This window comes from Antechinus flavipes, chromosome 2, assembly GCF_016432865.1.
Source record: "Antechinus flavipes isolate AdamAnt ecotype Samford, QLD, Australia chromosome 2, AdamAnt_v2, whole genome shotgun sequence".
Taxonomy (NCBI): domain Eukaryota; kingdom Metazoa; phylum Chordata; class Mammalia; order Dasyuromorphia; family Dasyuridae; genus Antechinus; species Antechinus flavipes.
In genome coordinates, this window is record NC_067399.1 from 213,860,445 (window position 1) to 213,876,729 (window position 16,285).

Sequence of the window (16,285 nt, forward strand, 5' to 3'; positions counted from 1 at the left end):
TTTTCAAATGACACATTTATATGTCATATATGATATTAATATTCAGAAGAATAACAAAAAAGAAACCATCGAAGATCACCTAGAATGATTACAAAAGGAAGCATAATATAGTGGAAAGATCACTTTCTCTTAATTCAGAGATTCTCTACCTTCAGAGGGCTCTGTATATACTGAGTTCTCATTTAAAATTAGCTAATTAATTACATGACAAAATGCATATTTGAAATCAACATAAGATAAGCTGAAATCAATACCTTTTAACCTTCTGTTGACAACCACTTGTAGATTTCTAAAATAAAAGAAAATAAAAACTTTCATGGAATTGAATCAATTCTGTTATCAGCATGCTCTAGAGAGAATTTTCCTATACTGTATTCAGATATTTCTTTATTCACATTTCCTCATCTACATTATTCATGGCTTTCTTCACTTTTTATTCTATAAACCCAACTCCAATCCTGACTTCTTCATGAAGCCTTTCCTATTCCCCCTTATTGGTAACGACCTTTCATATTGTATTTTATATACATATTATTTACCATGATATTATGTATTATTGTTATCAGTATTTGTATCATAGCTCCTAATTAGCCACAAATGGACGTTTTATTTTCTAACGTTTTTACATCTGTCTTACTATCACTTAATAAATGCTTGTTGAGACGAAACTGAATCAAAATGAAATGAACTAAATTCTGCTCCTTTATTTTCTTTGCTACTCCATTATTCTGCTCCCAATCACAAAGAAAAGGAGAAATATATTGCATTGAATGTTTTTAAAGTAATATTTCTAATCTTGTATTATGAGAACTACTAGGGGATTATGAGAGAAGAAACTCCACTTAGGAAGATATGAGCAGGAGAGATTTGTGAAGGAATGGATGTGAATGATACTAGAATAGTGAAGAAACCAAAAGAGGGTCATATTTGCCATTATAGATTATCAGTAATATAATAACAATAAACAAAGTATTTCATTATATAAAAATTGTGTATAGCAAATAATTATTTATCAATAAAAATTTGGGAAGATTAATAAGTAAGAAAACACAGAGATTAATACTGTACCGGAGAATATGAAGAAATACTTTGTAAGCTCTTATTATTATTTCTTTCTGAAGTATCTTCTGAGAATCCACTTTCAACCACCATACCATTTCTGCCAAACAAAAAAGCAATAACAATTGATTTCGCATGTTCAATTATTCCTTTATACATAAATCAGTTTTTTTTGTCTTAGATCCCCTAAATATCTCACATTTTGTTCACAATGGTTATTACAGGGCTTTTTTTAATGTTCTTTTTCAGAAAGTTTTTCTTTAAATATAACATTATCATGAACTCTGGCTGCTTTCAAGGTTATAAAAATCAGTCTTTTAGAAAGTCTAGTCTAGATTTTGGATTTACTAGCTGGGTTGGGAGGCAACCTTTGCCCCAGCCACAATAATGTTCTTCTCCTGGACAGTGTAGAGAGTCAGGCAATTGAGCAGGGAAAGATTAAGAGAACCTCTGAGAAGAAAAGATGTCAGACTCAATTCTGCTACCATGATGTTGAGATGTAGCCTGGGGAAAGAAGGAACCAGCACATGCCCAGTGAATGCAGAAGCAGTGGAGTGGCTGGGGGTATTTACAAGAGGGTAGAATTCTTGGTTTGCTTGCAAGGCAAAAAACAAGATACCTGAGTTCAAAGAGCCCATATTATTTTAAAAAATTAATGTGATCATAGAAATAGAAGCCTTATGGGTGTTGGCAAAGGTGTGACCATCCCTGAGTGTAGCTGAGGAGGACTAAAGAAATAACGGGAGTTGAGTAGAATGAGGAACTGGGTGCTTAGGGCATTTGAAAAGTTATCAACACGTATGAAGAATCTCATTATGAAGGCAAGAGATAAGGTAGAAGTCCAATGTAAGTTGGGCACTGAATTCATTAAGAAAACCAATAAGCATTTATTAAACAGAGTGAATGCAAGGCATTATGCTAAGTGATGAGTAACACAAGAGGGAAAGGAATCTCTCTTTTCAAGAAATTTACATTCTACTTGAATACACAACCCTAATTTCTCACTTTGAACAACAATACCACAACTCCAAATGTTGTGGACAGTTATAGCTAAATGTTCTCATGGCACCTCAAACTCCATTTCTAAAACTAAATTCACCACCTAATTTAGTTTCCTTTCATCTAAACTTACTTATTTCTATTGAAAGTACCAGTATTCTGTCAGTGACTCAGACTGATAACAAGTTAAGATTATTCCTTCTCTCTTCCCTATTCCTCATTCCACATAGACAATTAACCTAAACAAAAATCTATCATATCAATCACTTTTTAATCACTCATCCTCCCAATACCCAATATACAACCAATATCCTAGTTCAATTCTTTATTGTTTTGAGTCTCTTCCTGTTTCACAAACTCTTGTTAGACTTTTAAAGCCCTTCATTTTCTGATTCCAATCTATCTCTCCAAGTTCATTGTATATAATAAAATCTACAAATCTGCCAAAGTGATCTGCTTGCTGGTCCCCATAAATAACATTTCATCTTTCATCTTTCAACTTAAAAGGCCCGGGAGAAGGAAAAATCTTCCTTCTTGGAATGTGTTTGTTATGGCAATGTAGATACCATAACATATAGATCAAATGATTAACAAGAATTTATCAATCACCTAATGTGTAGCAGGCACTGTAGACCAAAATAGATTGGTGACAGGGTAGAAACAATATCATATTCCAGACACTCACAAGAAATAAACTTCAAGGAAGGAGACAAAAATAAAACCTATGGCTTCAGAAGTCTAAACATGAATGCTTAAAATTTGTCTAATAAGCTAAAGGAGCTAAAAAATCATAATGCAAGGAGATAAGTTTGACAGGCTATGTGTCACAAGGAGCAAAACGTAATAGAGAGCTGGCTTCAGTGTCAGAAACACATGGGTTTAAGTCTTACCTCTGGAAATAAGTCAAGACAGCAGAGTAAAAGGAAGCAGTATAGACCAACTCTACTCAGCTACTCCAACATAGGGTCTGATTGGGAAATATAAAGAAAGATCACAGGGAGTTATTTTTCCAGCCCAAGTCAGCACAAGGAGACAGAAGTGTGGAAATAAAGAGTACAGGATCTAGCTAAGACTAAGCATCAATGAGCTTTCCAGCATGAAGAATGAACTAGAGCTTAACACTATGTAAAGCAAGAACAAGTCCCAGATCCAGCAAGTGCATGATAAAATCTGTAAAGATACCACCTGGAAACACAAGCACTCTGACCCCAAACTAGATAGACTGAGGAAGGTACTTGTGTCTAAAGGAGGTAGGTGATTGGTCAAGGATAAGAAACCAAAGAGAATGGCAACTGTGTGGTTCTAATCCTAGTCCTAAAATAAATCATAAGGTTATGAAAAGGTAATCAGGGCAAGGAGCTCAGAATAAAGGGATTGGAGGTGAGGAAAGGGGTAGTGGTTCTATTGTTCCTCAACTTTACCTCCTGGCTTCCTTGAGTTCCTTCAAATCTTAACTAAAACCCCACCTTCTGCAAGCCTTTCCCATGGAATGATTTCTAATTTATCCTGTATACATCTTGTTTGTCCAAGGGTGTTCACATATTCTTTCCTCCTGTTAGATTGTGAGCTCCTTAAAATTAGGAATGGTTCTGCCTTTCTTTGATCTTCCCAGTGATTAGTGTCTGGCACATAATAAATCCTTAAATTCTTATTGACTTGACTTGATATAAATTGCTGAACTTTTTAGCTAGCAGAATGAAACTGAAGCTAGCAGAAGCTCTCTAGAGCTCCATCTTCAGGAAAGATAACAGTTGAGTAATGTAAATCCAATTCATGTTCAAGAGCTTGAAAAAATTCTAGCAAAGAGAGAAGCAATCAGACTTTACTCTGTATTAGGCAGCTTTACATGAACTAAATTCTTGCAGACCCCTAGATTGAGCCTCTCTCTTGATATGGTTGAAGAACACAGCAATCAATAACCACAGCAAGCCTCAATAGGACCTAAGAGAATACAAAACAGGACCAGACAAGGTCTAGTCATCCTCTCCAGAAGTCCCAATTCAAGAAGTAAGACTGGAAGAATGAGTAAACATTACTATCAGTATGTTGAGTTATTACAATGACAGAGATGTGTCAGACAAAAACCAGGAGAAAAGAATAATTCTAAAACATCTACAAGAAGTCGCAAAAGCCTCCAAGAATAGCACATCTTAGATTCAAATTCAACTAAAATTCCTAGAAGAAATGAAGCAAGAGTTTTTAAAAAGTTAAAAATATTTTATAAATTAAATTAGAATGCTAGAAAAAAGAAATGGAAAAGAAATAAGAATATAGAGGAAAGACTTAGAAAAAGAATGTATAGTTTAGCACAAGAGATTAAGGAAAAAACCCTACTGGAGAAGAAGCCAAGATGGTGGAGTAAAAGTAAGGATTTACCTGAGCTCTTCACCTTTAAATAATGACTCTAAATTGATTCTAGAGCAGCAGATCCCACATAAAGACAGAATGAAACAATTTTCCAAGCCAAGATAACTTAGAAGGTCAAGAGGAAAGATTTATTGCACCAAAGTGAGAACAGAATGCACTTCAGGCCACACATACCAAGAACAGGTCTTGGAGTAACCAAACTAGTGGCAGAATAGCAGTTTCCAGACCTCTCAGCCTACAGATGCCAAAGACAGTTTAGGAGGCTGGCAGGAAAAGTTTGTCACACTTAAGGGAGAGTTACACTCCAGCAGAGCCCCAGGAAACCAGGAGCAGGCCTTGGAAGCCATTGCAACTGTGTCTTCCACAGCTCTCAGCTCACAGATGGCAAGGACATCAAACAACTGGTCAGAAGGAGACTACAAGAGTGTCTTTGTTAATACTGAGGCAGAACCCTGCTGCTTTGCCCACATTCAAATCCAAATCTCAGTCTTAGGGAGTAATCCCAGGGCAAAATAGAGCACTAGTACAACAGAGCTTGCAGCCACAGTAGAGCAGAGCCCCTCCTCACAATTCAGAACAGAAAAGAGTGCTTGTGGTTGCTCACAGACCAGAGCCCAGGCCAAGAAAGTAGTAAATATACTTCTCCTTAGATCATACCACTTTGGAAGAACTGAAAACTTAGAGGTCGCTAGAAGTATCTCTGAAAATAGCTGCAGAAAACTCCTGGTTTGGGACAGTGCACCTCCATCATGTAAACTGAGCCCTTCTTTAATAAAGGGTTCAAAGTAAAGTAATAGGCTGGGAAAATGAGCAAGCAACAGAAAAAGATTCTGAAGATAGAAAGTTACTATAGTGATGAGGAACATCAAAACACACATGCAGAAGAAGGTAACAAAGTCAAAGTTCCTATATTCAAAGTCTCCAAGAAAAATAAAATGGTCTCAGGACACAGAAGAGTTCAAAAAGGATTTTGAAGGGACATCTAGATGGTATAGTGGATAAATTGCCTGAGCTGATGTCAGGAGGACCTGAGTTCAAATCTGCCCTAAGACACTTAACACTTCCTAGCTGTAAGATCCTGGGCAAGTCACTTAACTCCAATTGCCTCAACAACAACAACAACAAAAAAAAAGATTTTGAAAATCAAGCAAGAGATGGAGAGGGAAAATTGGAAAAATGAGGGTAAAGCAAGAAAATCGTAAAAAAAAAAAAGTCAACAATTTGATAAAGGAACACAAAAAAACTGAATAAAATAATACCTCAAAAAACAAACTGGCAAAATGGCAAAGAAAGGACAAAAATCCAGTGAGAAAAAAATGCCTTAGAAAGCAAAACTGGACAAATGGGGGAAAAAATCCACTGAAGAAAACAATGCCTTTAAAGATAAAATTGTCTAACTGGAAAAGAAGGTACAAAAGTTCATTGAAGAAAATAATTGCTTAGAATTGAGCAAATGGTCTTTATGAAAAATCAAGAAACAACAGAATAAAACCAGAATGAAAAAAAAAAGATGACGATGTGAAATACCTCATCAGAAAAAACAACTGACCTGGAAAATAGATCCAAAAGAGATAACTTAAAAATAATTGGAAGCCCCAAAAGCCATGATAAAAAAAAAAAGAGCCTAAACATCATCTTTCAAGAAATTGTCAAGAAAACATGCCCTGATATTCTAAAACCAAGAGATAAAATAGAAATTGAAAGAATCTACCAAACTCCTGAAAGAAATCTGAAAATGAAAACTCCCAGGAATATTATAGAGATCCTCCAGGTCAAGGAGAAAATACTGCAAAGCAGCTAAAAAGAAACAATTCAATTATTATGGAGCTACAGTCAGGATAACACAAGATTTAGCAGTTTCTAAATTAAAGGGTTGGAAGGTCTAGAATATGATATTCCAAAAGGCCAAAACACCTTGAATTACAACCAAGAATCACCTAACCATCAAAACTGAGTATAATCTGTCAGAAGAAAAAATGGAATATTAATGAGATAGAAGACTTTCAAGAATTCTTGATTAAAAAAAAAAGATCATGCCGAATAGAAAATCTTATTTTTAAATACTAGATTCTAGAGAAGCATAAAAAGGTAAACAGGAAAGGCAAATTATAAGGGACTTAATGAGGTTGAATTTTTTTGCATTCCTACATGAGGAGATGATACTTCTAATTCATAAGAACTTTATCATTATTAAGGCAGTTTGAGGGAATGTATTTAGACAGAGGTCATAGGTGTTAGTTGAATGTAAAGCAATGATATCCAAAAAAATTGAAATTAAGGGGTGCAAGAGAGATGGGCTGAGAGAGAGAAAAAGAAGAGATATAATAGGGTAAATTATTACAATCACAAGAAAAAGCTTTTACAGTAGAGAGGAAAAGAGGGAAGAAGGGACAGTGAGTGGGACTCATTCTCATCAAAATTGGCTTAAAGAAAGAATCACACACACAATGAATTGAGTATAGAAATCTATCTTACCTTACAGGAGGATAAGGGAAGTAGAGCAGTGATAGAAAGGAGGGCAGATTAGGGCAGAGTATAGTCAGAAGCAAAACACTTTTAAAGAGGGACAGGGTGAAATGAGAAAGTAAAATAAATAGGAAAATACACTTAGTAAGAATAATTGTGAAAAAATTAAAGCAAGCTTTTCTAATAGAAAGCTTCATTTCTCAAATGAATAGAGGACTGAGTCAAATTTATAAAAATGAGCCATTTCTAAAATGATAAATGACCAAAAGATATGGCTATCTATTGTCATGTTTTAAAAAAATGCTCTAAGTCACTATTGATTGGAGAAAATGCAAATTAAAACAATTTTGAAGTATTACCACCTACCTATTATATTAGCTAATAGTACAGAAAAGGAAAATGACAAATCGTGGAAGGGATGTGAGAAAAATGAGACATAAATGCACTGTTGGTGGAGTTGTGAACTTATTTAACAACTCTGTAAAGCAAAATGGAACTATGGCCAAAGGGCTTTAAAACCAGGTATACTCTTTGACTTAGCAATCCCACTTCTAGATCTTTATTCCAAAAGAATTTCCAAATTCCAATAGGAAAAGCCCCTATATCTACAAAAATATTTACAGCAGCCCTTTTCTAAGGGCAAAGATTTGGAAATTGAGGGGATGTTCATTAATTGGAGAATGGCTGAGCAAATTGTGGCATATGATCATGATAGAATATTATTCTGTTATAAGAAATAATGAGCAGGATGCTCTCAGAAAAACTTGGAAGGACTTCCATGAGCATCATGATGCAAAGTGAAATGTATTGTGTATAGAGCAATATTGGATGGCGTCAATACAGATTGAAGCAAACTTTTTTACTTTATAATTCTTGAGGGGTTTTTTTTGGTCTGTTTTCTTTCACAATATTACTATTACGGGAATGTTTTGCATGACTACACATATATAACCTTTATCAACTTGCATTCTTTATGAAGAAAGAAGGAAAGGAAGAGGGAATAGAATTGGAGTTCAAAGTTTTAAAAATAAATGTTAAAAATTGTTTTTACATATAATTGTAGAAAAATAAAATACTAAATTTAAAAATTAAAAACCCTTTACTGAAAACTACTCAAATATTAGAATAAACAAAAGAGAAATTAATTCATGAGAGCATAAGAAATATAAAAACAAAGCTAAGAAATAAGTATTTTAAAGATAAAATATCTTCAAAGAAAAAAGCTAAATATTAAAAATAAATATTGTCTTTATGACAAGCAGTGGATAGCAAGTAAAATTTACTATACTGAACCATAAGTATTGCTTCATACTTACGAGGTTGATGTACTCAGAGATGATGTAGTGGGGGAATCAGTACGTGAAAGGTTACAAGCAGAAGGAGATATTGAATCATTTTCCTAAAAAGAGAAAAATCCAAAGTTGTATCAACATAAATTCTCTCTGTTTATTATTCCTAGAGCTACAGCGGATATGCTGCCTAACAATATCATGTAAAATCACACATTTTACAAAAGGCTTGACTGGCTGATTTGGAATTATAAATCACAGAATCACAGAATTTGAAATTGCAAAGCTATAGGAACCCCATATGTGAAAGAAATCCTAACTATATCATTTCCAACAAGTGTAAATTAGTATTGTTTTTTGGCAAGGAGATTGAACAAATGTGTAACTAGTAACATATAAGAGAGAATAAAAAAGGAGGGTCATTATCTCTCTGGACAATAATTTCTTGTATCATCATAGAATCAATCTAGCTAAAATCAAATTAAAGTGAAATTTGAACACAAGAAAAGTAAGTCAAAAGATAGGTTAATTACCTGTGAAATATCAACTAATCGCATCTTCTGACATGCAATCTTAGCTGCAGCTTGTTTAGCTTCTTGTTTACTAGATCCTCTACCAGGATCATAACTTGTTTTCCCAATTTTGCAGCTATAAGAAAAACTAGAATAAACAACAATGGAAAAAGTTATTTGAGTTTCAATATGTATCAAAAATCTAATGCTTTTAAGTTTCTCTGATGAAGACCTCATTTCTCAAATGTGTAGGGAACTTAGTCAAATTTATTTAAAAAAAAAAAAAAGAGACATTCCCAATTTATAAATAATCAAAAGATATAAACGATGTCCAACGGGCTATAAAATCATGCAAATCCTTTGACCTAATAATATTTCTACTAAACATGAATCCCAAAAGAGAATTTTTTAAAAAGTAACAAAATACAAAAATATTTATAGCATCTCTTTTCTCAGGGCAAAGAATTGGAAATTGAGAGGATGTCCATCATTCTGATGGAATGGCTGAATAAATTGCAGCATGCAATTATGATAGAATACTATTGTTCTATAAGAAATGATGAGCAGGAAGAACTCAGAAAAACTTGGAAAGTTCCCCATGAACTCAAGCAAAGTAAAATGTACTATGTATAGAGTAATAGCAAATATCAGCTGTGAATAAATTTGCTATTTTCAGCAATATAGTGATCCAAGACTATTCTAAAGGACTTATGATACAAAATGCTATTCATACCCAGAGAAAGAACTAATTGTGTCTAAACACAGATTGAAGCACACTTTTTTTGTACTTTTTTTTTCTTGAGAGTTTTTTTTGAAGGAGGGTGGAGGGGAGAAATCTATTTTCTTGTACAACATGACTTATGGAAATGGTTTACATAACTTCATATGTTCCTTCTCAACAGAGTAGGGTGGGGAGAGGAAGGGAGAGAATTTGAAACTCAAAGTTTTGAAAACTTTAAAAAAACATTTAAAACATGTTTCACATGTAACTAGGGAAAATAAAAAATATTTTTAAAGAATCTAATGCTTATTTGAAACTACACTCAAAGAGCTATCAAACTGTGCATACTTTTTAATCCAGCAGTCTCTCTACTGGGTCTATATTTCAAAGAGATCATAAAAAGGGAAAAAGGACCCATGTGTGCAAAAAAGTTTGTAGCAGCTCTTTTTGTAGTAGCAAGGAACTGGAAAGGGGAAAATGAAGGTGGAGGTCCATCAATTGGGAAATGATTGAATAAGTTATGGTAGATGCATGTAGGAATATTATTGTTATGTAAGAACCAATCAGCAGGCTGATTTCAGAAAGGCTAGAGAGACTTACATGAACTGATGCTAAATGAACTGAGTAGAACCAAGAAAACATTATACACAACAACAAAATTATGTGATGATCAACTGTGTTGGACTTGGCTCTTTTCAAAAATAAGATAGCAATAAAGACAATTCTAATAGACTTGTGATGGAAAGAGCCATCTGCATCCAGACAAAGGAGTATGGGATTGAATGTGGATCACAACATAATATTTTCAGCTTTTTCTTGTTGTTGTTTGCTTCCTTGTGTTTTTGGTTTTCATTTTTTTCCCCTTTGAGCTAATTTTTCTTGTGCAGCATGATAAACATGGAAATATATTTAGAAGAATTGCACATGTTTAACCTGTACTGGATTATTTGCTGTCTAGGAGAGGGAAGGGATGAGAAAGGAAGGAGAAAAAATTGGAACACAGGATTTTGTAAGGATGAATGTTGAAAATTATCTTTGGATATATTTTGGAAAATAAAAAGCTATTATTACAAAAAAAAATTAATGCTTTTTAAAATGTTACTTAACATAGGCCTTGTGGATGGTTTTACTAAATCAATTTCTTCTATAAATTAAAACTTCAACCAAACAGCATAGAAGCAAAGAATCACAGAAATCCAGGAGGGACTTCAGTGACCTCTAAATAAGCCCAAGAAATAATCCAAGAATTTGTCCTGGAGGGTTAGAATATGAAGGAAAAGTAGAAATAGAAAAAAATGCATTGATCACCACCTCAATAAGCTCCTTAGTCGTAAACACATAGGAATATTATTGCCAGATTTCAAAAACCCCAGATCAAAGAGAAATTTTTGCAAGAAACAAAAGAAAAACAATTCAAATATGCTGGAGCCAGAATTAGAACTGTAAAGGACTTATCAGCAGTCACAATTAAAGACAGCAGCTCCTGGAATCATATCTAAGACAATCAAAAGAACTAGGCCTGTGGCCAAAAATGTCATATCTAGCAAAATTATCTATAATATTGAACAAGAAAAAATGGACATTCAATAAACTTGTAGATTTTCAGGACTTTCTATCAATCAAATCCAAACTTAAAACAACATATAACACCCAATATCAAAGATCAATTTCAAGGAATTCAACATGGATACATTATTTATGCTTTTTTTACATGGAATATTTATTGCATATGTTTAAGATTGACATCAACAATAGAACAGCTCAAAAGAAAGATTGGGGGAGGAGGCATTAGTCGGAAAGGTAGACAGGGAAGGAAAGGGAGAGATTCATGGCTGGGGCTTGTGTATACATATATACACATATATATGTATGTATCTAACTATATATATATAAATACATATATAGCTATATTTATAGCTTGCTTGGGGATGGTGGGTTAGGAAGATGAAAAAGGGGAAAAGAATAAAGTAAAAAAGGTGTGCATTGGAGAACAAAAGAACAATTTACAAGGAAATAAAGAAAATATAGATATTCATGAATATAATTTCTTCTATTACTATGTATACATATTATATATACTTTCTTGAACTGGTATTTGTTGTTATGTATTTTGAATCCTCCCTGATGTTCTGCTGAGCACATGACAATGTTCTCTTTTGTTTCATTTTGTTTTATGTTCTCTTCTGTTTTTTTTTTTTTTGTTCTCTTTCTTTCTTTTTTCTGAGACAATTGGAGTTAAGTGACTTGCCCAGGATCACACAGCTAGGAAGTGTCTGAAGTCGGATTTGAACTCAGGTCCTCCTGACTTCAGGGCTGGTGCTCTATCCACTGCACCACCTAGCTGCCCCTATTATTCTGTTTCTTAAATCTGGGGGGAAAAGTTATTAAAAACTTCCAGGAAATGTATGTCCAGACTAGCTTTCTGGAGGATCTCTGGATGGGCCTTGGTTTTAGCGGGAGAGTCACCACAAGGATGGTCAGGGATAGAGTCGGGAGTCTGGAATCTGAGATTGTGCTCGAGCTCACACAAACTCACACTCTGTCTCCAGTTTTCTCAGCCCTTAAATACCTCCCTACAATTTCATCACTACAGCACACTGAGCATGTGCCAACTGTAGAACCATTACATCACCATACTAAGTACTAAGTATATGTGAATTAGAGAAGCCTGGGGCAAGACTCCAGTGAAGTCCAGCCAGCCAGCAGCCCCTTGCACATGTGAGTAGTCTGGTGAGCAAGATTATTTTGCCCCAGCAAACCCATCCCTTGGTCCCACTGCTGACCAGCAGTAAGACACAAGGCCCCAACACAAAAAGCTCGGGACAGTGCAGGATCAGAGCCCAATTCTCACATAAAAACACCAAATCACCAGAAAAAGGCTTGGAAAAATTAGCAAAAAAAAAAAAACTTGGCTAGAGAAAATTATTTTGGTGAGAGTGAGCATCAAGGCATAAACTCAGAAAAGGACACCAGCTACACATGCTACATGTGTCAAACTAGCTACACCTGAAGACTTAAAGAAAAATGCAATATGGTCTTATGCCCAAAAGAATTCCTGAAGGAGCTTTAAAAAATTTTTTTAAAGTAAATTAGAGCAGTAGAAGAAAAATGGGAAGAGAAATGAGGGTAATGCAAAAGAATCATGAAAAAAAAAGTCAATGGCATGAGAAAAGATATATAAAAATTTACCAAGGAAACTAACTCCCTAAAAAATAGAATTGGCCAAATGCCAGAGGTGGTGCAAAATCTCACTGAAGAAAACACTTTGTTAAAAATTAGAATTGAACAAGTGGAAGCCTCTGTGAGGCATCAAAATACAATAAAATAAAATAAATTTTTAATTTTAAATATAAAAGAAGATATGAAATTTCTCACTGGAAAAACAACTGACATAGAAAAATAGATCCAAGAGAGATAATATAAGAATTACTGGACTGCTTGAAAGTAATGATTTAAAAAAAAAAAAGATCTGGACAACAGCTTTCAAGAAATCATCAAAGAAAACTCTCCTGATATATTAGTATCAGAGGATAGAATACAAATTGAAGGACTCCACCAATCACCACCTGAAAGGAATCCCAAAACAAAAATTCCCAGGAACATCACAGTCAAATTTCAGAGCTCACAGATCAAGGAGAAAATACTGCAAGCAGCTAAAAGAAACAATTCAAATATTGTGGAGCTTCAATCATCATTGCACAGGATTTGGCAGCTTCTATTTTAAAAAACCAGGGGGCTTGGAATAATAATATTCCAAGAGGAAAAGGAATTAGTATTACAACCAAGAATTGCCTACCCAACAAAACTGTTAAGGACCACACCTAAGTACAAAATCCAGAAAGCCTGTACAGGGTTAAAGGGGACTGTACCATTCATATATGTGATGGGGTTGACTCTCCGAAAGCCCCCATAGCATAACATACTTGAAGGAATTCCAAAACAACCTTTACTGAAGCAGATGTTGCTTGAGAATTGTGAATGAAATAAATCAGAGGCAAGAGAGAAGAGGAGAGAGGTCTGAGAATGCAAGTGCCTCTTAGTCTCCTTGTATCATTATCATCCTCTCTAATGAAGGGATCTATTCCGCTGGTCAGAATTAAATCCCCAGCCACTAGCAGGTTACTCCCGTAACACAAAACTGAATATAATCTTCAAGGGGCAAAATGGATATTTAAGGAAATAGAGGACTTTCAAGCATTCCTAATTAAAAGATCAGAACCGAATAAAAAATCTGACCTCCAAATACAAGACTCAAGAGAAATATGGAAAGGTAAAAAAGAAATAAGAAAGAGGAAACATAAGAACTTCAATAATGTTTAACAGTTTCTATTTCTATTTGTCAAGATAATATTTGTAACTCTTGATTACTTAGTAATGTCAGACCCTAGGACTGAAATTTAACCTAAGTGAAATGTGAACACCTCCAGACTAGCTCAACAAAAACAACAAGCCAGGAGCCCTGAGGATAGCAGGGTTTAGGGTTTAGGACTTAGGAGGAATGGGCATTCAATAAACTTACAGATATGCAGGATTTTGTTTCAAACAAACCTGAACTCAATAGAACATGCTAACATCAAAGACTAATTTCAAGGGGTTCAATAAGGACAAACTATGTTTTTATATGTAGAAATATAAACCATGTGTTTAAAATTGACATCAGTACTTAGGAAGTTCAAAAGAAATATTGGAGCAAAGCTGAGTAAGATCTGACTCCAAAAAACAAAACTGTCTAGGACAAGGTAAAAACAGTAATTGTGATGAAAAACAAAAAATAAGCTAGTTCCCAAATAAGTATTTCAAAATTATATTCTCTTTTCTGTGTAAATGTGGGAGATGATAGGAGCAAACATTGCATTCACTATCAAAATTGGTTGGTACTTTGTTTATGATCTGAAGAATGTCCATATCCATGAAATTAAAGATCCTTGAAGAAATTATATAGTATAGACCATTTCTGCTCTGACAGTTAAAAGAGTAGGAAAAGTCTTCATGGAGAAAACATCATATATGTGAAGACATTCCATTTATTCAATATTTGTTAAATTTAGTCTCTTTTTGCTCTCATGAAGCATATGGTCTAGTAGAAAAAATAAGACACAAATTGTTTTCACATTATGACATGATATTGCCAACAATTTTAATTGATATGTTCCATCATTTTTTGCAAATAACTTATTCTCTAAACATGTCTGCTCTTTGGTTACTATGCTTATTTTTTTGACAAGGATATTAAACATCTATTGACTGAAGTAATTTATAGTCTTTTCATGTTTTGCATGAGTTAATTTTTTTTCTAAGAAACTGTGTTAGTTAAGATGTTTAGTTTATTTATTTCTCGTGGCATTGTGGGAGAAAAGGAGGTGAAAGATTGTTCAAATGGATTAAGTGAACTTATTAAAAATTTGATGCAATATCTCCCTATTTCTTTTCATCAGGCTCTGACTGTCTAACAGGTAATTGAAATCATAGCTGAATCTATAATCACTTTGTTTCTTTTTTTTCATTCTAATGGTATATTATTTTTCTAACTACAAGTAAAGATGGTTTTCAATATTCAATTTTGTAAGAAAAAAATGTGGTGAGGCCAAAAGTTCAGATCTTTTATTATCTCCAATATAGCCCGGTTAGCTTAGAGGTCTATCTCTCTGCTTGGTTCCAAGAGCTCTCTCCGAATGTCGCCAAATCCAAAGGTCTGGTCCTTCAGCCTCTGCCTCTGCTTTCTTCAGCCTCCAGCCAGCTCCACTCTTCATGTCATTCCGGTGAAATCTCTTGTAGCTTCTTCACTTTTTAGCCAATATTAAATTGTTTTGATAATTAACAGTTTATAATATAATTTGAGATCTGGTAAAGCTAGGCTACCTTCTTTCTCATTTTTTAAATATCTTTGACCTTTTGTTTTTCCAGTTGAAATTCTTCACTCTGAAGAACTTCTTCTGCCACCAGCCAGCCAAGTGGAAAATATTCTGCCTTGCCTCGGAGAGAGGGCTTCTGGCGTAACTCCGCTGAAATCTCGACTTGTAGCTTCTTCACTCTGAAGAACTTCTTTGACTGGCCCATTGAAGCTCTATTTATGCTAGTGCTCTCTGGCCCAAAGAGCTTCAAGGGAGGTGTGAACTCATTGAACTCCAATGAGTAAAGGTGTGAACACAAGCCTTGTATTAATTAGTTCTACTTAGTACCTTGTTTCAGGTTCTGCCCAAAACATCTTCTTGTAAGATTAGATCAACTCTAATTAGTTAGAAGTTAGTAAGGATTCCAACATTTTCAGATGATGAAATCAAAGCTATTTCCAGTCACATGAAAAAAATGTTCTAAATCACTATTGATGAGAGAAATGCAAATTAAAACAACACTGAGGTACCACCTCTATACTTACCAGAGCGGTTAATATGACAAAAAATGAAAATGGTATAAAATACATATGCACAACTGACTAATAAAGAAAGCCAGACAGTCATTAAGTGAGAATGAGGTACAGCAGATAGACCAGCCTAGATGCTGCATGAGGTCTAACCTTAGAGAAAGACCCCTAGCACATTCAGATGGCCCTCAGAAAGCAGAAAAATCATCTAGGTAAATGCAAAGGCATGAAGGACTACAATCAGTATCAGAGAAGGAAGTATCAACACTGACAGGAACAAAAATTCATTTAAGTTATTTATCACAAATCTTCCTTTTTCTCATCATAATAGTCCATTTCTGGATTTAAGGAAGAGAAAAAGATCTCAAGCTCAATGGGAATTATAACTCATTGATACCAAAGCAAAAGATACAAAGAAGAAATATCTTGGTCTATGCCACTGATATCCAAATTCCTTTAATTATATAACTATGGTATCTGTAGTAAAGTTATTCCATTCTTCCAGGATTTA

The 16,285-nt window shown here is 34.4% G+C and overlaps 1 protein-coding gene across 1 annotated transcript in view; it reads right to left on the bottom strand.

The window, feature by feature from the left end:
• EIF2AK2 (eukaryotic translation initiation factor 2 alpha kinase 2) overlaps positions 1-16,285 on the bottom strand; it is a 65,037-nt gene that overhangs the window by 30,701 nt on the left and 18,051 nt on the right. The window contains exons 5-8 of the mRNA XM_051976151.1: positions 8,714-8,840; positions 8,208-8,290; positions 1,069-1,159; positions 255-289 (exon numbers count right to left, since the gene is read on the bottom strand). Coding sequence (XP_051832111.1) covers positions 255-289; positions 1,069-1,159; positions 8,208-8,290; positions 8,714-8,840 — 336 coding nt within the window. The remainder of the gene's footprint in view (positions 1-254; positions 290-1,068; positions 1,160-8,207; positions 8,291-8,713; positions 8,841-16,285) is intronic.